The sequence below is a fragment of the Miniopterus schreibersii genome (genome assembly GCF_964146895.1).
Source record: "Miniopterus schreibersii genome assembly, chromosome: 2".
In the NCBI taxonomy this organism is placed as follows: Eukaryota; Metazoa; Chordata; class Mammalia; order Chiroptera; family Miniopteridae; genus Miniopterus; species Miniopterus schreibersii.
The window spans coordinates 28,580,292-28,607,086 of NC_138102.1; the positions used below are offsets into that span (position 1 = coordinate 28,580,292).

General features: G+C 39.9%; 1 protein-coding gene across 2 annotated transcripts in view; it reads right to left on the reverse strand.

The window, feature by feature from the left end:
* MYO16 (myosin XVI) overlaps nucleotides 1-26,795 on the reverse strand; it is a 474,768-nt gene that overhangs the window by 83,677 nt on the left and 364,296 nt on the right. For both annotated transcript variants that reach the window (XM_081128844.1, XM_081128843.1), the window contains exon 28: nucleotides 16,158-16,260. In XM_081128844.1, the coding sequence (XP_080984970.1) occupies nucleotides 16,158-16,260 (103 nt within the window). The remainder of the gene's footprint in view (nucleotides 1-16,157; nucleotides 16,261-26,795) is intronic.

Sequence of the window (26,795 nt, forward strand, 5' to 3'; positions counted from 1 at the left end):
TGTCACCAAATTAGTTTCTATAAAAAGGGTTTAGTGGTATGCAAGCTAATCCCAACGTGCTGCTTTTTGATGAAGGCAGCGACCAAAGAAAACTCTTAAAAGAACACAACAATAAGCCATGCCCTGCATTTTAAAAATAATTTTCCTGTGTGTTGTGCTCATTTTCTAAGAATTCACGGAACTGAATGCCCTTTACAATGTAAGGGCTCACAGCCTCTTAGGGGAAGCAGACATAAATAATTGCAGAAAAGCCTGGTAAATACTAACACGAAGTGCGGTGGAAGCTCTGCGGTGATGTTCTGTTAGATAAAGAAGAAATACTGCTTAGGCAAACCTTGTAATATGTTCATAAGCATATTCTCAGCACTCGACACGAACACCGCTGAAACAAGAGGAAGACCAACGTGTGCTCCCAAGCGTGAGCTGGGGACATTAGACAATAACACGCACAGCCCGTGTCATACATCACGACGACACCCGAGGCTCGCCTGTATACACACCATTAGGTACTGGAAAGGTTTATAGGTCAGACTTGTCTTCAGAGTGCCTGGCCAGAGGTGGTTGATGAACCTTTTCATATGGAAACTGAGTTGACTTCAAACATCTTTTGTCACTTCCCATCTTTCCTTCTAACTCTCCCCTTAGCCATGTTGTCTTAATGAAACACAGTTTGGCAAGGGATGGGAGTGTGAATCTTGCACCAGGGCAGTCAGGCTAGCTAGTTAGATCAACAAAGAAAGAGCTCAACTTCTGCCCTGTTTCAGAGGCCTCTGGTGGACCAGATGTTCTTCTCCATTTAGTTTTCTTTTAGTTGGTTGAAATTTGAGACATTTGCTTGGGTGGGTGGCTATAGAGAGTTGTTACTTCTTTCCCCATTGTATTGCCATTCTCTCTCCCTAGTTATTTTTCATAATTCACAGTCTTTTTTTTTTCCTTCCCGACTGTTGACTTATTTTGGCAGTCAACAGGAAGAACAGTTGGTACTGTCTGTGAGCACTGCAGAACAAATCTGTGAGACAGGCACTGGGAAGGAGGGAGCATGTCATCTTCCTGTTCATCCCTGACTGTGGTATGTTACTTGTTGTGGGAAACTAAATCCCAAAGGCAAAATTCATGCAAACCTGAGTTGCAAAATGAAACTCTAAAAGAGCGATAGCCAGCAACACTCCACAACGGGTGGAATCAATAATGACCATTAGGGAAATGCATATATGGAAGGAATACAAGGGGAAAAGACCTATGGAATGCAACTAGGAGAACTGGATTCTAGTTCCACCCTTGTACTTAAAAGGAGACCCTGGGCAGGAAGAGAGTTAGAGGACTAAGATCTCTTACAGTGACATTTCTAACAGCCATTCAAAAAACAAATTTATTTATCTTGAGAATTCTGCTAGATTTTACAGACGCAAAGGAAGTCCCTCTCCTTATGGAGATCATATAGAAAATCAGCAATAACTAATTCCAGCAAGAATACATGTTCAGTACAATGATAAGAATCATGTTCAAGGACCATGAGAGAGGAGGGGGTGATCAAGGTGGAATCAGGTAGGATTCACTGAGAAGCATGTTATCTAGGCCATTTTGTCTTGAAGGATATGCAGGAATTTTCCAGGGTATCTAGGCATGGTGGGAAAAGATGAATGTGGGACAGAAAAAGTAGCATGTGAAAGGCAAGGAGCAGAAAATGACAAACCATCTTGGGGTACAGCTGTGTGAAGAGTGATGAGGGAAGAGGCTGCGCATGTAGCTGGTGGTCAAATTGTGATGAATATCCCGAGAAAACATGGACATTTTCCTATGAGCAATGTGGCCAAGGTGAAAGAATTGAAGGGGATCAGATCTAACTTTTATAAAAATAATTTTGAAACTGTATTTGAAATCTATAAAATTCCTTACTTTTCAAAGGAGAATGGATTGTTGGGCTTGGCTTTGGGAGGTAGTTGGTGAGTGAGGTGGGACAATATAATGTAATCAAAATTGGGGTTTAGAAGATTATACAACTGTTGCTTGTCTGTTGGCCAACCTCTATTGATCCTTTATAACTGAAACCAAACCCCACCTTCATTATTAGATTTTTGATACTCTTTTCTTCAATTCTAGTAGGGTTTTGATGAATTATTCTTATTTCTCTTATTATATCATATTGCATATTTGTGTGTATATATATATATTTTTTCACATCTTCTGAAAAAAAATGAAGAGATATTCTTGATCTTACAAGTGGTAGGGATATAGAGAGGGTAAGTTTGATTAAAGAGAAGATGCGGAACTGTGAAGTCCTGGTATAAGATGAGTCAGAGATGGATGATATTGTCTTCAAGGATGGAAGATATAAAAGACAATGAAAGTAGAAGTCATCCAGCAAGCTGGGAATAGGTCATGGATTTCAGTCAGTGATAGAACACATGACGGTGGAAATAAAAGGAAAAAAATAAAAGTGTAGTAAAAATGGTCCACAAATGATGTAGACATAAGACAAGGTTGGAGAGCAATGATTCAGCTGACCTCTCCCTCTACTGAGACAAAGGAAGTGAGAAAAAGTGAAATCTTATGATAGAGTATTGTCAGGAAATATCCAGTTTTCAGTTCATATATGTAGGCTATATTAGAGGGGGTGTAACTATGCAAGATAAAGTGGATTTTTCTCAGGCTATATTAGAGATTCCATAGGATCAGACTGTGAGTGGTTGAGAAGCAGTCTGAGTGTTTCACAGGGCAGATATGCATGTGAGGCCAGATTTGGAGGCAGAAAAATAAAGTGCTTTTGGGATAATAGCAAGGGAGGAGCAGGGTGGGCATGTGAGGGCACAGGGCATGTGTGAAGAACGGCTGAATGTTAGACGGGCAGACACGTGTAATGTTGGGAACCAGAAGGATAGGACAGTTCCCAAAGCTCCTGGTGAGTTTTTGGTGCAGTTATGCCCATGAAAACTTTCCTTGCAGAAGTAAAACCAAGGGCTTTGAAAGTAAGGAAGGCTTCTAGGCACCTGATTCAGTGGGAAGGAGAGAGAACTGAAGTCTGAATCCACATTAAAAGTATCCTGCTAAGACACAGCTAAAGACTTTGTGGAAATGGCTAGGTAATGTGCTGCCATCACATTCAGATAATTTTAAAAGTTCTTCATTCACATATCTGGTATACTTTACAAGTCATTTAATGGACTGATTCATTTTTTCATATTCATTCATTTATTCATTCATTCACACTTCTCTACCATATAATTTATTTGTGGATTGGCAAGATTTGGAGATGCTCATTGAAATGTTCACATTTGTTTGGCTCTGTTGGTCTTTTGGGGCTGTCATGTTTGTAGTAAATGTTTCATTTCTCTTGAAAGAATAACATTAGCCCTTTAGCAGTGTTCTGAATTTCTTCCTCAGAAACTATTCTGAACAATGCATTTTAGTCCTTAAGTCCTCTGGTATTACTGCTGTTAAAGATTAGTGGGGCATAAATCTAGAATTCTTTAACAGAAAAATTCAGACAAGGTCACATGAATTTTAAATTTGCAGGAATCATATTGTCTATTAATGAGGTGGACTAGGAGGAAAGTGTTGGCCATTTTAATTTTTCTATGGAATGTATTCATATAAAGTTACTCTGTACTCAGTGCTGTATCAAATCCAACAAATAAGAATTCAACCGAATGAGATCAAATGTTCAGATCACCTACATTCTTGATAATGGCTGCATTCTCTTATAAAAAGATTATTTCTCTCTCACATCATAGGAGAGATTGAAACATTCTCCTACTGAGCCCTCTCCCTGTGCAGTCCCTAGCTGCAGAGTGTTCTGATCTGAGATTAAAATGTTAATGTCATTCTCACTCTTGTAAAAGTAAACCATCTGTGAATTATAGTCATCGCTATTTTTATTAGAAAACCATTAGGGTTTTTTTTTTTTTTTTGAAGTGACAGATTTTAAAAGATTAAACAAAATCATCATTGATGACTTCGAAGGCTTCAGTTACTGCTACAGTTTTCAGAGATTTTTTTTTGAGGTGCAGGCTGTGGGAGCACAGATAACTGCCAGAATGGTGGTTGCAATGGGAGTAGGAGGTCTGGAGGCTGTGCTAGGGAGATATTAAGGGAGCCGGTAAAGATCCACTCCTCCCTCTTTGCCTTCCTCATCATCACTGATTGCTGCTTCCAATCACAGAGGTACAAAGAGCAGGGTGTGCTCTCTCTTGGAGGGGTCCAGGGACCTCCACTCCTGTTTCCATGGAAACCCTAAGACACATCCACACCCACAGGAGGTACACATTACTGGCCTACCTTTTAGGGGTGTCCCCATTTGACTATCCTTCACTTGGAGATGACAAACAAAACTAACTTCAGAGTGATCTTTCTAAACATCAACCTCATCATATTACTTTTGTGCTTAAAATTATTTAATTGCAGGTCATGACTTTCAGGATCATGTTTGAACTCTTTGGAAACGTGTACTGGGCTTCCTATAGTATGGTTCTTTTTCAGGGCATCCATGTTTATCTGTTCTCAAACTATACCATAATGCTTGCTGTTCCAAAATGGGAACTAGTTTTCTCCTCTGGCTTAACATAGTCGGTTTCCTTTTTCCTCAATACCTTTATCTAAATCATCTACTTTTTTAAAAGATTTTTTCTTGAGTTTTAGAGAGAGAGGAAGAGTGAGGGAGAGAGAGAAGAAAACATCAGTGTGAGAGCAAAACATCCACGGGCTGCCCCCTGCACGCCCCCAGCCGGGATGGAGCCCGCAACCAGGGCGTGTGCCCCGACTGGCCACCTTTCGGTGCATGGGAAACGCCCGACCAGCTGAGCTGCGCCACCGGGGCTAAATCATCTGCTGGATAAGCTCCCATTGATCATTTAAAACACAGATGATTTGGTGACGTCTCAGTTTAGCATTTACCATGTAATTATTAATTCATTAAAATAGCATATCTATGTCATTAATATATCTTGCATATAGCTCTGTAATACCACTGATTTCCTGATTTTGTCATTATTTGTATACCTATCTGAATATTTAATTTGACTGTGAAATATTTTTGGTGAGCTAGGATAATGTTGAAAAAATACAAAGGTCATAAGTTATATATACTAAGGTGAAGGAAATGAAAGTAAATGGAATAATAAAATGGAGAAAGAATTTCAAAAAAAGTGATTTTAATGGATACTAGGTATAACATGAACCAAGATATTTACAAAAAATCATTTAAATAAATACAATCTTAAAATTAAATCTGTTTGAACTATTTAAATTCATTCATTTTCTAAAAACGCATCTAATGTGGTTCAAGAAATAAAGACTTTTAATATAAGATTATTGGAAACCAAAATCTAGAATGCACCTTATCCTGAAATTCTTTACCTTCTCTTCAATTCCCCAATTCCCCTTGCACACTGCCTTCAATTTATTAATCTTCCAGAAACTGTATGATTCCATATTGCCTGTAAGCTGAAATGCATACTGTGAGGTTTAGCATTCAAAGCCCTCCATAATATGACCTTTATTAATCTCTGAATGACTAACACTTTTTATTCCTCTAAAAAGAAATCCTATTTACTGTTATTTTAACTTCCCACATGCTCCTGAGAGCAGAAAAATCAATATGAAACTTCTCTAGACGCTATCAGGGACCTACAGCATTCTTACGCACAGAGTTCTTATTGAATGATGTTACTATTGTTCTCAGTGTTGTCTTAGATCTATCCCTTCATATCTACATTTATAATTATTGGAATGTTTTTATTAATAATTACCATAGATTTTAATGAGAAATAGTTTGTCAATGCCTATTTTTTGCTGCAAAAATGTTTAATTTCCATTATTACTGATGAAAAGTTAATCTTTACAAATTTTAATCTTTATTGCTCTAAAAACATTAGCATTATTTTAATAAATACTTCCCATTTAAAGATAAGATAAATAAGATCATATTTGCATTAAAAGAAGCAATCTTCTTTCACTATAATATTAGCATTCCAAAAACAAAAAAAATCTCTGGTACCTCTTAAAGTGCCTTACCATGTACATCTGTTTCAGTTTTTTAAATAGCTTTATTGATGTGGTAGGAACAATATACTGTTTCTTTTATGTGATGTGATGTCTCTATCACTCTCCCATCAGACTTGTTTTCCTTTCTGCTGATCTGAGAATGTCACTGTGATCCTTTAAAATGCTGTTCTACTTTTACCACGAAAGGCACTCTCCGTATCTATTATGTAATCTCTTCCAAATAGAACCAGCCCCCCAAACCCCAATATTTCCATATGCATGCTATGAACATTCCTTCACTCATTCCTGGTTTAAAATTTTGTGTGAAATTTTCATTCACTGATTTTGAGAGAGAGGGAGGGAGGGAGAGAAGCATCCGTTTGTTGTTCCACCTATCCACACATTCACTGGTTACTCCCTGTGTGTGTCCCAACCAGGGATTGAACCCATGACCTTGGCATATTGGGAGGATGCACCAACGAACCGAGCCACCCGGTTAGGGCTCATTCCCGGTTCTACATCACTTCCCCACAGCTCTCAGGCACACTGTTTCTTTTACCTCTCCTGATTTTCCTTGTCTCGCATTTGCTCATCCATTCATCCTATCATTTGTCTGTCTTACCATCTATTCGTTCATTATCCATTCATCATCCATCCATAAATCGAACCTTTGCCAAGGGCCTTTCTGACACCAGGCCCTGTCCCAGGCTCTAAGACCACAGGGATGAACAGAACACCATCTATCCTTTCAAGAAATTCAGTAAAACAGCCATTTACTAAAATTCACCTTCTCCAGGATGAATTCACATACTTCATCCCCCGTTTGCTTCTCTGATTCATTACATTTCTAAGGATGACCATTACTTTGTATGTGTATAGTTTATAATTAATAGTTCATTATTTTGTATTTTCATGGTAGCTTTGAAAAATTACTGAACAGAAATATTCTAATTTTCAGCCTGGCTCTGAATGTACTTTTAAACATCCTCAAATGATACATTTATACTAAAATACAAGTTCTCTTCTTTATAAATAGACTATTCTTGAAGTTTAACTTCAACATAGAAAAGATAATTATAGCCATACACATCTAATAGAGTACTGTATCTTCTGCTATTTGAAGAAGGTGGTTTGGCTAGAATTACATATAATTACAGGTTAAGAAAAATTAATTACTCTCACCTAGAATAGCATGACCTGTACAGCAAGCAGTGATGAATAAAAACTACTATTTTGAACTGACTAGTGAATTGCTCACTCTGTGATCCTATATATTATTTCATTATGAAAATCACATCAATATGGTCAAGAGTGCTTAAAGAAACAAATCTCTTCCTCTTAAAATGACACATTGTAAAAAGCAATCCCAAGCCAAACCCAAACAAGACTATTTAGCTTCAAAATCAAAAGGAAAGTGTATTGGATGAGTTAATGTATTCATTTAAGGAGCACCTTTAGTCTTCTTAACAAAATGGCCTTCATAATGTCAGTAATAATTACCTGCCCCATGGAATGTGTATGTTTTAAATGATTAACAGCAACATAAACATAATCACAGCCCACTGTACTCACTGGGGCGTGTACAGACACATAAGTCAACTTCCACCACCAGCAACTGCCGAGCCACTGCCATCTATGTATTTTGATGTTTGCTTTACTTCTAAAAATATGAATATCGTGGCACTCCATCCTGGGCATCTGATCTTATGTTGCATCCTTAAGAGTATTTTTAGATATTAAAATATATTTACACAGCTTTCTTAATTTTCCACATATTCGCTCTGTGTTGTGTTCATTTTTGCTTTGAGACTCATTTTCATTTATTTTTGTGAATTAGCTTCTGCTTTCAACTCCTAAAGGGCCAGGTCTTTTCCATCATTTAGAGCTCCACATATTTCGTGCAGCAAATACACAACTGTTAATAAGAGCTTGAGAATATTCCTGACCTAAGTTAATATTTTGGTTTCAAAAGAGATTCCACTCTTCAAGTCAACACAATTTAATATGCCTCTTTATTGAAGGCCCCTGGGAAGATATATCTTGACCCTTCTCTGACTCACTACCCTCTCTGTCCTGTCAACCTTCACTCCTGTCTTGCGTGGACTACTATATTCCTTTGTTAACTGGTTTCCCAGCTCTGTTCTTGCTCTCCAATGATACATTTTTTTCACCTTTAAAGCATAAATCAGATCATGTTACCACCTTCCTTAAAACTTATTGATGGCTTCACATGGAACTTAAAATAGAACGTTGTAGTTTGACTCACATAAGGTATCACTGGCTCTGGCCCCTGCTTGCCTCTTAGCATTCAACCTCACCATGGTGAATCTGCCTGCAGAAGGTGAAACTAGTTCCTGATGGGAAAAACCCTTAGCTATTATAAGGTGTGTGGCATACAATAGGTGCTTAATAAAGGTTTGTTGAAGGACTAAATAAACCTGGAATTGGGGAAAATTAGATAGGCATATAAGAAATAAAATTAGATCAGGGATAGCCCGAACCACCATTTTTTTAGTAGCTGTTAAGAGGCACACATTGATGAAGAAGATTGATTATTGAAGGGCCACAAACCTTTGTAATAGCTAAGATTCCTCTGACCCACTGCGTAATTCCTTAGTAATTCTCTCACGAATTTTTCTTAGTGGGGCAATAATGAAAATTTAAAGGTTGAGAAACACTGCTACATAGCATCGTAACTCTTCTTCTCACCGGTTCTCAGGTCTCCAGGCATTCTGTTCCCAACAGTCCTCTCAAGGTCTTGGCACACACTGCTCCTGTCCCCAGACCCCACTTTCCTGCTGTCATATGACTGGATCCTTCTGTCCTTCAGATCTCAGCCTATATAGGTTTCTCTTGGAGTTGCCGTCCCTGACCAAAGCTCTATATAAACCATGACAACTTTGATTTGCTGTCACAGTGTCCTTACTGGTTCCCTTCCAGCATGGATCCTAACCTGTAATTATTTATCAGGTTACTGTTCATGGCACCACCTCCACCCCACTGGACTGTAAGCCCTGTGGAAAAGGGACATGTCATTTCTTCCTAATATTGCCTTATAATCACCTTGTGGAACTTCAGGGACATAGTGGTACTCGATAAAAGCTTGTTGTTTCAAGCAACCATTCACTCTGGAGTTAGAGAAATTAGATTGATTCCTAAAAGATGAGAGTTGGATTAGGAACAGGCATAGCCAGTTTTTACTTAGCAATTGTTAAGTGCCAGGCACACAAAGCCTTTTGTGTAATGAAGCTGAGGGTAAAAATATAAAATTACTTTAAAGGAGAAGCTATCAGACCAGTCAGCATGGCTTGATTGTGGATACCTGTATTTCCAAAGAGAAAAAGTGATAATAAGGAGATCTGTTAGTTCATTCATTCAAAAAGTATTGGTTGACTGTCTACTCCATGCCAGACCCTGAAAGGGATGTAACAGTGAAACACACACACACACAAAGTATACGAGAAAAAAGGGACATAATATTTGTCCATATAAAGTTCAGAGTGAAAAGGGAAAGAGACACTGACCAAGAATCAAACATTTGTAATATTATTTTTAAAAACTGAGTCAATACACACGAAACAGTAGGAGTAGTTACTATAAATAGATCAATTCAATTATCAATGATCTGTATTTTCTTCCTTAACTTTTTCTATCTTCCAAGTTTCTAATCAAGAATGAATGCTTTTATAACAAAGTATGTTCATATATATGTGTATGTAAGTGTTGAGTACAAGAGAAAAAGGAAATATTACATACACATATATATGAACACATTTTGTTATAAAAGCATTCATATATATATGTATATGTTCTTTTTCTCTTGTGTGTGTATATATATATATACATATATACACACATATATGTGTATATATATATATATTGTGATTCCCAGTTATAATGCACATGGTACCAAGAGATACTCTTAGATCCCCAAAGTCTATTATTTGCAACATTAATAATTCCAGAGAAACAGAAGGAATATGAAAAAGAATACTTTTATAGGCTATTTTCTAGCTTGTACTTACAGTTGATTTATGAAGTGCTCTTTGAGTAATAAAACAAAGATTATAAACCATTAATTTATTGTATTAATAAGAGCTGAGGGCCCTAATACAATTGTCTTGTCTTAGAATATGTAAAAAAAGTGGAGGGTGCTTAAAACTTTAACAGTTCCTTGCTCTTACTTTTATTATCTTTTCTCTCCTGCACTCTTTTAGATTAATGAAATAATAAATCTTTCATCCAGCTGATTTTATTTAATGGTATGGGAAAATGTTAATCTTGCAATTCTCAGCACTTTTATAAGAATGAATGCCTCAAAGGCCATATATTTTTATAGAGACACAATGAAATCTAGACCATTCCTTGAAAGGCACATTAGAAAACAATGATAAATTAATTGTTGTAATATTTTGTGAGTGAATAAACACAGATAGAAAAAAATAGATTTCACTAAAATTGGGGTTTGTCTTTTATGAGCGCCCTTTGTTATTTCTTTCAGTCTCTCTCACATACACACACACACACACACACACACACACACACACGAAAGTATCTTATCATGCGGGTAGCTGAGATAAAACTGAAGTTCTAATTTAATTTCTTACTTCCCGGGTGGATGACCTTGAAGGAGTTACCCAAAGTCCTCCTATATCTGACTCCTCACCCTTAAAATATTAGAGGAGGCGTCCAACCTCTCTAAGGCCAAGGTCTCCATTTCTCTGTCCAGTTTCCTGCAGCAGGTGTCTGTGCACCTGCATCAAAGGGAGCACGCAGAACACTCCTTGTCCGCCAAGCTTCCCCCTCGGAAGTTTAGAAACCCCTGAACATGACAGTGCAGGGGGGCTGGGGGTCCCCTAGCGGGGCCAGCCCGGCCCAGCCCGCCCCCCTGAGCGCCCAAGCAGCGCCCCTGGCGTCGCACGCACCGACTCCGACAGATTTCTTTCTCCATTTGTCATCCCTCCAGATGGCTTTAAAATGAATATAGCAGTCAAACAACGACCCAGAAGAAGTCGTCCTAGAACCAGTTGATTCATATAAAATGTGTGAAAATCAGATTACACCATTTATTTTTCCACTTAGAATTCGTTTCAAAAGTTTTCACTTCACATAAATGACATAAGATGGCAAAACAAGCATGTTCCACATGGGCTCCGGGCCTGCCAGTCACTTTTCTGGGGCTTGAAGAAACCGGGGCAGGGAGTGTTTCATCAAATGTACACAGTTCTGGAGGCATTATTTTCAGTTACCTTAAAGGAGGACTGAACTGAAAATGTATACATTGTGAGAGATAAAATACCCGATAATGAAAAAATAGCAGGCGGTTAATAACTAGTGGTTTCATTTAACTTGTTTTCAAATTAGGAACCTAATTCATGGAACAGTACATCTGGTGAGACAGAAAACAGTACTGGAAGTTAGTCATGTAAAGTCTACTCGAATCATTTCAAGAACCTTCTGTTCCTTTTTGAACAACTAAAATTCTGCCTTCTTGAAATACAGACAAAGCCCTGACTAGTCCACCCTATTTTTAAAATATGTCATTTCATCATAAACACGAACCAAACCCACCACCAAGGAGGACTCTTCCCAGCCGCCACCACACCCTGATTTTCCTTCACTTTTCTTCAAAATAAAACCACCTGATGACGTTAAAGCAGCAATATTGAGGATTTTAAGGTAACAGTGACATCAGAGGCTTTGCCAAAATTTGTGGTTACCAGCTCAAATCACGTAAAGGGAGGCTGACGATTCATTGAGAAATAAGAGCTAGTGGTGCAAAATATACAAAGGGTTTCTTATTATTTTAAAGCAAAAAATGCTTTAAAGCAAAACACAGTCAGCACGATTTATAATTTTTTTCACAAATGCTTATAATAATTAATTTGACCCTATACAATATTCTACTTAAATGTATTTATGTAGCGGTTACAGATTTTTAAAATCTCTTTTAATTACAGAAGTAATGAATCAATACATGTATTTACTAAACATGAATATAAGCCAGAATTCCATTTAAGTATCATCTCAAAATGATTCCTTAGATACTACCACTGTTAGGTTTTTGTTGTGAATTATCCTAGATTTAAAAAATTCCGATATATCTATGTATCCATATAAAATCTATCGTATGGTTTAGCAGGTTTTTATTGACAAAGATTCATTTATTGGCCCAGAATAGATGCACGAATATCTACTGTACATCTTTCCCTGTCCCCGATGCTGGAGATGCAGCAGTAGGCCGACAGATAAAAATCCTTTCTGACGGAGCTGACGTGCTAGTGCAAGAGGGACAACCAGCAATTTTGTAGATGTGCAATTGAAGGAATTAGCACACGGCACAGAGGAGGAAGCAAAGCTAAAGGGAGGTGAGGGGAGGTGGGAATTTAAAATATGGTATTGAGAGAGCCTGGCATATTGTAAACTGGATGGATTTACCAACATGGTTTAATAAGACTGTTCTGAAACTGTCTTTGCTCAAGTAGTGATTTGGAACAAGTGTTACCCTGGCTCGCCTGTCAGTCAGCACCACCCATAAACCCTCTCTGGACCCTGGAATGTCCTGGGGACTGGGGACTGCCTGAGGGACACCTAGGCCTCAGCTCTCGGGCCTAGGCCCGATAGTAAATACTGTATAAAGTCAAACGCTTCTCCACGGGATTCCAGTTGTTCTTTTTCTTCTCCGTATTTTTTTCTCTCTTTTCTTTTTCTCCCTTTTCTCTTTTTCTTTCCAAGATGCAGTTAGGGACAAGAGCCCAATGGTGCTGTGCTATTTAAGGGTCATTTGGCTGACAGTTTGGGTAAGAAAGATTCTGATCAGAACTGGCCTGCGACGGGAAGCAGCCAGCTTTTTCCCCTTCATCTACTGGGTGAATTATAAACATTAAAAAAAAAAAAAGACACTAACTACGAGAAGCAATCTGCTCAGGCTGATAAAGAAATATGCAAGTGCCTTTGATCAAAGCTCCAACTGTGATGCATGGTCTATGTCTTTCAAGTTCTGCAAGCTGAATAAAAGGACGTTAGACGGCTACATTAAAAGATATAGATCGAGTTAAATGCAGTGGAAAGAACAGAGCATGGCGAGGCCTAGATGTCCGTGTCAGCAAAGGGGCTTTTCCACCGAAACTAAATATTAACTGCGCCTCATATTTTGATCAGCGTGCTGATTTCTAAGACTCTATTTCCTCATATTTAAAATGAGGTCATTACTGTTCACCCTGCCTACTTTCCTTGTTCTACACAGAGATGCTATTAGGCTTAAAGCAAATAAAGCAAAAAACTCTGAATAGTTGTGTGTTTTTTAAATAGAAAAAAACACATGCTGTAGAAGAGAGAAATCATTATTTATGAAATATTAAAAAGTCCCACTGAATCACATACTGACTCCAAAGCCACCACTATGTAAATACTAATAAATAGCACAGGAGGATCGGTAAACAGGCGCAGCAGCGCTGAAGGTAAGACGTCTCTCTCCTCATCTGGAGCAGGGAAGCACAGGTGTTCACCGCCATGTATGCGCTGGCTTCAACGCACAAAAGTGTGACAACTATGGACTCCGAATCCTATACTGACGATTCAGGGGCTTTACTGCACAAGGTCTGATTAATGCCAAGGAGAAATGAAGAAATCGCGTAAGATCTCCAAGACCCATCAGAGCAACAATATAAGAATCATAGTTTTAGTAAAGAGAATTGAACTCCTAGCTAATACTCTGTACAGGTTCACACAGCAAAAGATAACTCTGATCTTTTCTGTCACCTAGCACTGCTTTTAAAAATAGGGAAAATAACTTAACGTATGCTAACCATTCAGAGCCAAAGGATAAACACTGCCTGCCTTATAGAAATATACACTGTAACTCTTAGCAGTTTGGGAATCATGCTACAGATACAACCACCATCCATTAGGATCTACTGGTGCTTCAAATAGCTCCTATTTATCCTTGTGTGATGAATCACCCAGAAGAGAATGGAGAAATTCTTCCTGCAATTATCAACACATTTCGAACAAACGCTTTTTTTTTCAAACTGAGGAATCTGACTTTTTAGGTCAAAATTAAATGATTAAAAAAATTATTCTGCTCTCTGACTAGCATAAAAGTGAAATATGAACAAGCTCTATTTCTGGGAAGTCAATGATTTGTCTTCTGTGAGAAAGTACTGGAAGGTTACATTTTGGAGCAGCTGAAGAAAGCAGACTTACCAACTATTTAATATGGAACATGGAAGCAAACATGCTCCATGAATCAGTAAATTTCTTTTTTTTGTTTGTTTTTTTTTGTTCTGTATTTTAAGACTCCTTTGGGGAGGTAAAGGGTGAGAGGAAATGGAATAGTTCAATGAAATGGGAGCTTTTTCCTATATATATTTTTTTATTTTGATGAACATTTTCAAAGTCCCAGTATGTGTTTCAACTTATTATTGCCCTCAGCTGCAGTTTTAAGTATCCCAGCACATGTAGAAATGGCCAGTTTGTTCCCCAGTCCCCTCGCACATGTGACCCCATATACTACATGGGTGTATCAGAGAACTGATGGCTGGTCAGGTATTATGGTCACTGCCAGTCGCTTTCTTAGTGGAAGAATTATTCCAGACTCCCTTACCTTTCTCCAACAACTCAACCTTCTCTCAACAATACTTTTTAAAAAATTGTTCCTATCTGTGAGTATTCTTTAAAGGAAAAAATACAAGAGTATCTTACTGTTACTTATTCATGAACCACTACTATTTAAATGCTTACTTAAAAAGCCCAGCAATGATTCAGTTGAAAAGACTTGTTAACCTACACGCCTGATCAGCATTCTATACGTGGCCCCTACACTCACGTCAGTAACTCCAGAGTGATTAGCTCGCATCACTCTGTGTTAGTAATGCCTCCTTCCTTCTTTTTTTACCCAATCTTTTGGCACAATGTGCAGGCATGACTACTACAGACTGTGTAAGCCTCCTCCTTAGACTATTATTTAAAGTTCAACTCCATTATTAGTTACAAGAAAAAAAAAAGAGAGGGGAAAACGATGATAAAGAAAAAGATTGGGTGGCACAGACGATTAAGTCATGACTCACCATGCTAACATTCGAGGTTCTCAGTTCTTCAGCACAGAGGAACGAGTGTAAGCCAGCAGGCTACCTGTTTGCCCAGACTGGCCACTTGCAGACACGTTCAGCAACCCTGAACCTTCTGAAGTGAAGACCTTGTTGGGGCTTTATCGGTTATCACATATTTCCACTTGTAGAAGCTCCATCGCTTTTCAAAAAAATGAGATTTACACCTGCTTTCCACTAATTGTCATGTTTTGCCAAAACTATTAGCCACCATGCTCTTTGTTGCCTAAGCATTTAACAGTTGTTTTATAGCTAGAGATGCTCAATAAATTCCAGGACTTTATTCTGTTTCCCTTCATTGCTCCAATATTATCTTCGTGACTCTCAAGTTTCAAATCTCCTCTTCCTTACCCTAGTCAGGTGGCGTGCTGACCTTGTTTAAGGTAGTAAACCAAATCCACACTGTGCCTCACTGTTTCTGGGGAGTATTTCTTGTGTTATTATGTTTCATGTTCCTTCCTCCTTCTGGGAGTCTAGTTATTCCTCCAGTGGGCCCCTGGGTTCTGCCAACCAAAAGGACCACAGGACATAATTAAATGTTTCCAATTATGAAGATTTTGCCATTAAATGAGTTTGAAAGGACAGTGGCATTTTCACTGTGTGGTAGGTGAGAAACAGGGCAAAGAGAAACAGAGAAAAGGAGCCTAAATAAGACTTGAGCCTGGGAAATCTGGGTCTAAAGAACATTTGTGAGATACCAGCCAGGAGCCAACGAAATCAATGCTCCATCCCCACAGTTTGCTTTCTCTGGCTTCTGCTACCTTCTAGACGCTTCCAAATGCTTTCCTGACGTTTAAATCTGCAGCACAGACAAACCGAGTGGGGCTCCACGAACGTCTTGGGGGCCCAGCACAGGAGCCTGCGGCTTCCCTCCGTGTTTGCTGCGAGCTGCTGAAACCAGGAAATCAGAAAGACTGATGCGTTTCCAGGGAATACACTCAGCGTCTCGCCTTGCCAAACACATCAAAGCAATTTGTTTTTGCCAGTGAGACTCCGGTGGCTCCCCACAATGACTCAGCTCACTTATTTAAAATCCTAAACTGGTATGCTAGTAGCTTGTAGGTCACTAACCTGCCAGCCCTGTAATTTATACTGCTGCAGGACAAGCCGACATTTCTCCTCAGCAGACAGCTTCTTCTTCTCGCTGGGGAGTGTCTCTGCCAAGGGCTTATACCTGTGAAAAGCAGCAGGGACACAAAAGTGGTGACTGCATTCATCAAGCCAATGATTGTAAGCTACAGAGCTGTCTTTGTTATACTGCTTCTTAAATTCTCCCCCGTTTTACTTTATTCCATGAGTCCCCCCATATTCCACCCACTGTGCCTTTAACAGGCAACTGTGAAAGAACACATCTTTCACATGGAAAATGATTTTTAAAATGAATCAAATATATTTTTCTATCCCTTAATACGTGTTTAACACTATCATGGAGTGACGCAAGCCATGTGGCAAGAGAAACTTCGGAGAGAAAGAAAATTAATCTGTTAGTTTTCACTTAAATATGAAGAATGATCTTTAAAAATACAGCTTTGGAGAAATCCCAGCATTCTGTATTCCCACTGGAGAGTGCATCTCGGCTTAGTTAGAATCGATAATAAAGGGAGTAGCAAAACATCCAGAATTATTATTTAAGTGAGAGGCAGAGTAGCTTTCTCCATATTAGATAACTGAGCATTTCAAATCTTCCAGAAGGACATTTTAGTCTGTCCTGGGAAGTTCTTTACATTATTATCTTTCATTCCCGAGCTGAAATGCATGACAATATAATAGTTTTCTACGGATTTATATAAAAATGTCTTTTCAAAATTACATCACCCACTTAACACATCGATGTAAAATTTTTCCTTGCACTTACGGTATCGAACCCGACATATAAGTAAAACTACATTAGAAGGAGGAAGAGGAGGGAGAGGAGGGCAGACAGAGGAAACGAGGGAAGATCTGTGCAACTGCATCCATTTCAATTGCGTGCATGCGGTTCTCATGCTGGGCTGCTCAGGGAACTCAATGCTAAAAGTTCAATCACCTACTCTGCTGTTATTTTCTACAGTGTATCTTAGCATTTCATCTAAATTTTGCTGCATCAAATTTGGCATCTTCTAAAATAAGCTTTTGTGTTTCCTTGGGGCAACTAAGGAAGGAAGGACATCGCCTATGCATCTTTATTGACTCACTTTCCTGCGAGCCAGCACCGAGAGCGCAGGCCATGTCCCCCTGACAGCCCCAGTGGATTTACACTCATTTCTTTATCTCTGCAAGTGCTGCAGAGAAATGAGGGGCACAGCATGCGAGCCAGCGCCGCAGTAACTATGGGTCTGGCATATAACGCAGGCTGCAAAAATATACATATTTGACTTTTTCCGTAGCAGACATTTATTTCCTTTCTTACATCCTAAGCATTGTCACTGACAACTCAGTACAGATGCTGCTCTGCTTATGATGAGGTTATGTTCCAATAAACTGATTGTAAATTGAAAATATCTGAAGTTGAAATGCATTTAATACACCTAACCTAGCGAACGTGCTCAGAAAACTTACATTAGCCTATGGTTGGGCAAATCATCTAGCACAGGAATACACTGTAGAGTGCCAGTGGTTTACCCCCATGGCTGACTGGGAGCTGAGGCTCAACGCCCAGCATCACGAGAGAGTATAGGGCATATGGACAGCCCAGGGAAAGATCAAAATTCACCATCTGAAGGTCAATTTTTACTGAATGTGTGTGTGGTACACTCGTAAAGTCGAAAAATTTTAAGTCAAAGCATCATAAGTTAGTGACTGTCTCTATACTATTTGTCCTGGATTAAGGATTGTCATAATCTTCCTAACCTCCACCCAGACAATGTAGATACATCAACATCAGCAACAACCCTTCCTTCTCATGCATAGATTTTTGCTCATGTGTCCAATTCAGGGTACAGGAGGGAGTAAAAATAGCAAGTAACAGAGACTGAACATGAAATTGTAGAGCCAAAGGCAAGGATATAAAAATCCTGCTCATCATTTTGATCACACTGAATGGACTGAAATGATCTGTGGATGACAGAAGCATTCGGTGGATCTTTTTTTTTTAAATAATAGTTAAGAATGTGATTTCCTACCCTGCAGGTGCTGAAGTTGGTAGCTATTTTTTTTACTGGCCATATTGTGATTACAGCAAAAGAGAAAGATATATTTCAAGGACAGAGCAGAGAGAGCAAATGGGTCTATGGGGTATATGTGTGTGGAGCGTTGGGAAGTGGGAGTAAAATGTGCAGAGGGCAGTGGGGTGGACGCCTATAAGTTTACAGGCATCCCCAGAAGATGCTGGTGCATGACATCAATGCATCAGTGAGCAAACTTGGATTTTGTTTCATAATGTTTGAGTAGTTTGAAGATGATAAACGATATAATTAATTGTACAGTGTGTTAAAATAGGAAAAAAACTGTGTTGGGGATCTAAACACAGCTTCAGGTTCCAACTGTGTAGGAAATTTGCTAAGAGGCCATTGTCAAGGCACTTAGCAAGTAAGTCTCCCCTTTCTCATGCACTTGTGTTTCTCAGGATACGACACAAGTACTACACTGTACTAGTCTAATTCCTGTCGGTCTTCAGCGTGTGTGAGCTTCCCTAGGGCACGGGGTCGTCTCTGTAGCTTCCATGGTGTCTGCTCGATTGCTTCTGTATGAAGCAAGTACAGATAAATGATGGGAGGCCGAGGAATTGGGCTGGGGGGTTGGGGGATGGGAAGTAACATTTCTTGAGCACTGAAGGAGTACAAGGGGCTTTTTGTATGTTACTTCACATACTCCTCCTAGCTGTAAGAGGTCTGTATGATCATCTTCTGATAGTGAGAAAGCTGATGACAACAGAAATTAAGTCAAGTTCACACAGATGGTATATGGGCTGGAATTGTGTCCCCCAAAAAAGGTATGTGAATGTGACCTTATTGGAATTTGGGTTTTTGTAAATGTAATCAAGTTAAAATGAGGTCATTATTGAATATGACTATGTACTTATAAGAGGAGGAATAGGACATGTGATGACAGAGGCAGAGACTGGAGTTATGCAGCTGCAAGGCAAAGACTCCAAGGATTTCAGGCTACCACCAGAAGCTAAAAGAGGAGAGGAAGGACTCTACCCAGAGTCTCAGAGGGCCATATGGCTCTGCTGAAACATTAATCTTGGACTTTCAGCCTTTAGAACTATGAGAGGATAGGTTTCTATTCTTTTAAGCTACCTAGTTTGTGGTACTTTGTTAGGGCAGCCCTGGAATACTTATACAGGTGGTAATTTAAGCTGGAGTTTAAACCCAGGCCAATATAACTCCAGAGGCAATCTCTCCATGACCATTGCTACTAACAAGCCCTCAGCACCGGACGGTTCTAGAATGGAAAAGGAAGAGACTGAGCATGAAAAACTGAAAAGGTAAAACCCAACAGTAATCATCAGTACATGGGACATGAAGAGATAATTTGCTGCTCTCTGACCTTTGAGTGACTGGGCCTCTTCTATAACAGTAAACCAGAACTCATAATGAAATACAGGCTCATTCAGGCACTCAGGAAAATCAATGTGCTTCTACCATTTAGCCAGAGTTACACAATGAAATGAAATTAGTCAAATTGTCTTTTTATTCTTCTATAATTGTCTCATTCTGGAACTTTGTTAATTATCACCGAGAATTGAATTGACATAATTCAAGTATCTGAATACAGTATTAACAAGTCAGAACAAAATTCTTACACTTGGTGCCTTTTTCTCATTTTATATTGTTCTTTTGACACCTAAAATGGTATAATCCTGACATTTCAACTGAAAAGACAAAAACGTCATCCTAGACAGGGAAAGGTACTCTATTTTAGTGTAATTAAAATCACCTTGTCTTTTGGAATGTGAGTGTCATCTGTAGGTGGTGTCACTGGTCTATCGCTGTGCTAAACGTAATCTCACAGAAAATTCCATCCGAGGTCAAATGGTAATAATGAGCCTGGAGCACTACATAGGTCCTGAGCACAGGTGTGGTCCCAGGTAGGACTTCTCAGCTCTCATTCCCCACACCCTCCGAGCCTCTTTTGTCCAAGATGAAAACACCACAATCTACTGAAGGCCTCTGTGTTCAGGCTGATATCTGCCCTGAGTCCATAATAAGTCAACTGACTATAAGAAACAAACGTTAACTCTTCCAGCAAACCTATTCTTGTCTCATCCTGTCTTGGAATGAGGGAAATGATTGGGATCTAGTTCCATGTCCAGAATTGGGGTCCTGTGGCTCATTGGGGCTCATTCAATCAATCAACCAATATTGACTGAGCACAAAATATGTACTGGGAATGCAGCCAGGAACAGAACAGATGAAAATCCTCACATTCTCTGGTGGAAACAGAGAAAATAGAAACATAAATGAGAAAGAATGTCAGATACAATGAGAGAGATGATGAAAAATAAAGCAGGAAAGGATTCACTGTGGGCAAATACCTGAAGGATAAGATGGAAGCGGTGGCGCTCTCTGGGGAAGAGCCAAGTTGAGGGAACAGCTGGTCCAGAAGCCCTGAGTGGGGTAGTGCCTGCCTGGTCGAAGAAGGATGGATATCAAAGAGGTGGGTGTGGCTGGAGCAGAGCAGGGGAGGGGAAGAGGGAGGAGGAAGAGTCACAAAGGTAACCACAGTGAGTAAAGATGCTGATCATGAGTCTAAGGACGTTGGCTTTGACTCAGAATCCTGGGGACTGGTGTTTGAGCAGATGAGTCATGTCACTTGACATTAAAAGAATCACTGAAGCTTCTAGGCTGATAGTGGGTAGTAGTGGAGCAAGTGGAGAGCCAGGGAGGCCATGTGGAGGCTCTTCCCACAGCCCAGGATGGGAGCAATGGATTTCCTAATGGATTGATGTGAATGTGAAGGGAAGACAGGATCACTCCAAGATTTCTGACCTGAAGATGAAGTTGACATTTACTAAGGTAAAGTGAGATGGGAAAAGTAGTAATTTCCCCAGAAGAATGCTGTATAAACAGACAGGAAATAGTGCAGCTGAGGAGAACCAAAAAGGAGGAATTCAGGTGGAACTCCAAAAGGAGGTATGGACTAAATGTCAGCCAACACTCCAGAGACAGATTTACTACCTCCCCAGTTGACAATCGCTCAGCTGGGTCAGTCTCTCCTGTGGCATGAGCTTCTTTTGCCTGACTGGACAGCATAGTACTGACCATTTAGGAAATTGAGTCTACTTCCATTACAGTGCTGGATATTTGGTGCTCTCTTAGGGTTCAAACCTAGAGCTGTGTGAGAGGCTCCAGTTGCTTCACTTCTCTTGTGAATGTCTCTGAGGACATTCAACATCTTCTTGCCAGTCTACATCCTGAACTTCCAATATATAAGAATGGGGATTCATGGAAAGTTCTATCACAGTTACTGAAAACTTCTCTAACATGTACACTATTCATGAAGTACTTTCTCTACATCAAGGATTCAAGTGCGAAATTCTCCTTAATAGACTCACAGTATTGGGAGTATGATGACATTAAAATAATAACGGATATCGGGGTAACTTACAAAATTAAAAGTGAAAGACCACATCATAGGTTGTATTTATTTTGAGGTAGTTAAGAGGGATGGATTGCAGTTGAAGCAAAGAAAAGCTAACAACTGAGAACTGTAAAGCAGAACTTAAGGAAAGTAATGAATTAATATTTCTCTTTTCAAAAGTGATTGCTCCTTTTAGTTTTAAGAAGACAGGCCTAGAGATTTAAAAAAAGAGCTTATGCAGCAACCATACAAGTCAGGTGAAACGTGGTAGTGACCCGACTCACTACTTTAAGAAACCTGCCAAGAAATAGTAGAAGCATTTCCTTAGAAAAATACAAGGCATGTATATCAAGCTGGTGCTGCAGCAACAAAACTCAGATGCAGTTGCTTAGAAAAAGTTCTGCTTCCTGAGTATTGACTTCATCTCTTCATTCACAAAGAAAATTCTATTTTGAAGATTTCTGTCCTAGAAACCCTTAACATTTAATTCTATTCAACAAATATTTATTGAGCACCGACGACAAGCAAGAACCTCTGCCATGAAATGTGAGATGTGTTCTAATTTCACCGTGCATGCTCAAATATAAAGCATGACATTTTTGGCCAAAATTATATCTCAGGAAAGATGTGTTTCGCTTATTTCAAGACCTTTTTGACATTTTTTATTATGGACATATTTTAGTTACTGCATTGGGGACAATCAAATAATGTTTGAGAAGACCCATTAATGACGCCATCCTTCAGGATGGAATGGATACTCCACAGAATGGGACAGGAAATGTCACAGGAGCTCTATGTTGGAAGACTGATAGAGAAGGACAGCTCCTAAGGGCAGAGCGAGGAGGAACAGGACAGGAAGGCAGGACTGGGGCTGCGCAGCTTCAGAGCAGCCAAGGGAAGGCGGAGTGTGGAATGCAGTCAGCAGCGCTAAATGCTGCTGAGAGCTTGAAGCGTGTCCGCACTAAGCAGGGGATGCTGGATTTGGTGACTGGGGAGTCAGGACAATGCCAGAGACACAGAGGAAACCAGATTCCTGCGGCAGCAAGACATCAGCAGATGGTGGAGAAGTGCACGTGCTGGGCTCTCATGGTTCGCCACACAAAAAGAAGTAAAGGTCAATAGCTTGAGGATGAAGCAGAATTCATCAAAGTGGGGTTTTCTGGGTGTTTTTTTTTTTAAGAGGCAAGGAAGAATCAACAATGCTTATAGGCAACATTTGTAGAAATTTATAAATTCTACGTCTGATTCATGCTTATTTTTGAGTATTTTCATTTTACTCCATATTTTGCCCATTAATTTTTAGCTCTTGTAGGACAGGGATTTCGTTTCTTCTATAACCATTTCTCTGACTATTTCCCACAGGGCCCTGTGGGGTTTCTCTACCTGGCATGTAGGCCATGGAGGTAGGGGCCTGGCCTTGCTAAACTGGGGCGCACTTCACTGGTTTACGAACTCGCCCGGGCGGTTCCTTCCCCTCCTCCTATTCGGACTCTCACGGTAAACACAGTGCAGGCGCGGAAGGGTGATTTTCTAGCAATTTGGGGCAAATTTCCAGCATCCGGAACGCTGAGTGGTGGGTTGAGCTTAGCGGCTGCCTAGCAACAGGACTGACATCCATCATGAAAAGAGAGGAGTGAAGAGAAAGGAGCCCAAGTGGGCTTGAGAGAGAAATAAAACCTGTTTCACTTGCAAGGGAGGGAGCATAAGAGGAAGAAATGAGACACAGAGAGAGGGCTTGCAAAAGTGCTTGTCAACGAAAGAGGAGCGCCTTTTCCTTCTTTTAAAGAAAAGGCTGTGAAAGCACAGGGATAAAGTCGTCAACAATTGTCTGGTTTACACAAAAATCTTCTGTGTTCCCTAAGTGTGCACATTCGTTCTCTTCTTCCCATGCCTCTCAGGGCTTAAAGATCCCACCCATGATTGCAGGTTTGTCCAGGCTTTGGCCCCGGGACCGTCTGTCCTGTAGCGGGGTGGCTCTGCTGTCACAAAACTCCCCCCCCCCCCGTCCACACTAGATAATAAAGCTGGCAGGGCTCAGCCTACCATATGGAGCCTTTTCCCTGAGTACCTGCCCTATCCCGTCTTCTCCCAGTTTCCCAGAGTTCTCCCGCACTGATCCAATTAGTCATTTTGGAATTTCTCACATTTCTTTGCATCTGTTGTGCCCCCTGCCTGGAGCTCACGACTCTGATTCACTTCCCAGTGCCTCGCCCATCTCCATTCTTCAGCACCATGACTGCTTCCTCTGTATTTACAGGAAGGACAGACAGGGGACAATTGCTGCGCTTTGCAACGGCTTTTGCACCTCCTGGATCGTTCAGGCATGGAGTTTGTTCTAGAGTGTATTTTTACATCTCTTGGGACCAACATTAAGTTTATCAGGATCTATACAAACTCTACTAAGGGGAAAAGAAGTCTTTACGTTATGACGATGACAATCCCAGAGCTATTGCTCATGCCACTGATTAAGACTAGTTTCCCTTCTCTTTCCAAGTTACGGCGAATAGACTGCTGTCATCTTTTGAAACATGGACATGCCATTGAAAGACAGTGGCCTTTCACATTCCCATGTTCCTCCTGGTTAGAGAGTCCCCAGGAGTGGAGTCCTGGGGAAGAGTAGGGAGGGCACTGAGAAAGAGCTTTCCCACCGACACCACCCTGCAGCCCCACAATGACACCACCCTGCAGCCCCACGCCGGTTCTGTTGGGGGCTGGGCGACTGGCAAGGTTAGGGACATCCCTACCTTCTACTTGCCATTCTCTAGAGATGAAACTGGAGCAGGGGAGACAAAAAGGAGTGGGGGGAGAGAGAGACGGAGGAAGGAAAGGAAAAAAGAATGGAGGGTGGCAGGAAAGCTAACAAAGATTTATAAAGCACTTTTAAATTCCTGGTATAATGATAGGTTACTCCATATCATCACTGACTTCTCACAGCCCCCCAAGAATGACATTAAAGAGGTTTCGTGATAACTTCAAAGAGTTAGTTCACAGAGGAGCTGGGATCTTAATCCAGGCTGTAGGATCTAGAGTCTAAGATGGCTTCAACTAAATTAATTTGGGAGAGAAAATAAAAACAGACACCATTCCTTTCCATTTTTATGCTTGAAAAGATAAAGGTAACCATCATACAGAATGTATAAATGAGGAATATTGATGAGAGGAAATGGAAAAATTTAAATTCCAAGTCTTCTAAATCAAGATTATATTCGCCTCTTTCTCTCTGTTTCTCTCTCTTTCCCTTCCTCCTTTCCCTCCCCCTCCCTCTTTCTCTCTCATTACAGTGGTGGTTGTTTTTGTTATTACTATTTTGATAACATTATTATGTGATTATTTTAATGCCATCACAAACATTAACTCTTAAAACTCAAAAACATAGCATCCAAAATTGAGATTCAGTGTCTGACGTTTACATCACCACTGGTAGAGAGCCAGGAGAGAGAAAGGAGCTACATGGTGGAGAAAGGGGAGTTCCTGAGTAATCCCTGAACCAGCTGAGGGGCCTTGGTGGGGCCCCTCGCCCTTCATCTGAAAGTCCCCGGGATGATCCTGCAACTCTCCTTTTGTGTGAGTTCTAACCAGCTAAAACGTGCGAATGAAGGAGGAGGCTGTGAATGACCACGACTGAAGTGCGGCCACTTCCATCAAAGCCACTTCCTTAAAGTATCTCTTTCCAAAGTCTATAGCAAAGCACATCACCAGGAGATGCAGCCTAATCCTATGGTATTCATTCATTCATTCATTCATTCATATGCTTCATATAATTAAGTCAGGGGGCTCTCCTCCCAGACAATATGAGAGCCAAATAATAAGAAATAATGCTAAATTTTACCTCAGCTCCTGGGCTTAGGCAGATTAAAAAATGAATTCAGAGCATCTACTAAGAATTTACATGACAATGCTCTCAAGTTCTCTTACTTAAAGCCAGCTCCACCATTTCATTTTAATTGTGCAATGTAACGATGCTCTATTTATTCAATAAATGGATGAAGGTGAAACACTAAATTAGTAACGTCCCAGCGTGAAATTTGTTCTAGGCTTCATTTCCTGAGCAGTCTTTGCAGCATGGAACATTTATTTTAGCCAGATTTGTACTTGCTTTTAATACAGCCCCAGGATATTTTTCTACACAAAACCCCATCCGTGCATGCATAACACTCTAGAGCCATGGACCATAGGGCACATTTAAAACTGTGCTCTCTTGGGGAACTGAACACGTGATAAAGCTGAAAGGAGCTGAAATGATGGTTGCAGGCAAAGGACCAATCCTGCTGTTTTCTGATCTCTTTGTACACACCCAGAAGGGTGCTGAGCACAAACAGTGCTTTCGTCCTTCACATTTTGCAGAGTTTACTGGTTGAGCCATAGCCTGTATTTATCAGGTACAAGAACAGCTTGTTTAGTTACACTGAAAAGAACAGATGTTCATTTGTTGTTGAAACCTAAATAAGAGAGCTCTTTAAGCTATATGGTTTAAGAAAAATTACCCCATTCCTAAAGCTATTTGCTACTTAACCAAACATTCACCAGGGTCGGTCTGACCTCCTGTCTTTGAGTACAGACAGAAAAACAAGGCGGGCCAATTTATTTTTTGCACATATTTGTTATTCAAGTGTTTTCTCTCCCCACTAAACAGAGAAGGCAATTCTTCTCCTTGGAAATAGCTAAAAAGTTTTATGGAGATTGGTGGCTAATGCAGTTATTTTATTAATACAAGTTTATTCCTATTTCAGATATTGAAATGAGTTACTTAGTATCATATAAATCTGTTGTTCAGAATATCACCATCATTACAGTTGGTTAGCCAATGATGAAGAAGCTAAGAATAACGTATGATCTCCAAAGAAACAGTCTGGCATTGAAACTAGACCACACTACTTCAACAGTAGTGAATGTTTCTTTCATACATTTACTTTTGAAAATGTGTGATGATGGTTGAATTAAGACTTAGGGTTTGGTATCTGACCCTAATCATGTTTGTTCATTTGGAGAATTATTTTTTAAAACCACTTTATTGAGTTATGATTGACTAACAGAAAGCTATACCTGTATAATGTATTCAACTGGATGAGTTTGGAAATAAATACACATCTGTAAAAGCATCACCACAATCAATGCCATAAACATATCTATCACCTCCAAAGGTTTCCTCCCACAGTCTTTATTCCTTTTTTAACACAAGATCTATGCTCTTCGCAAAATTTTAAG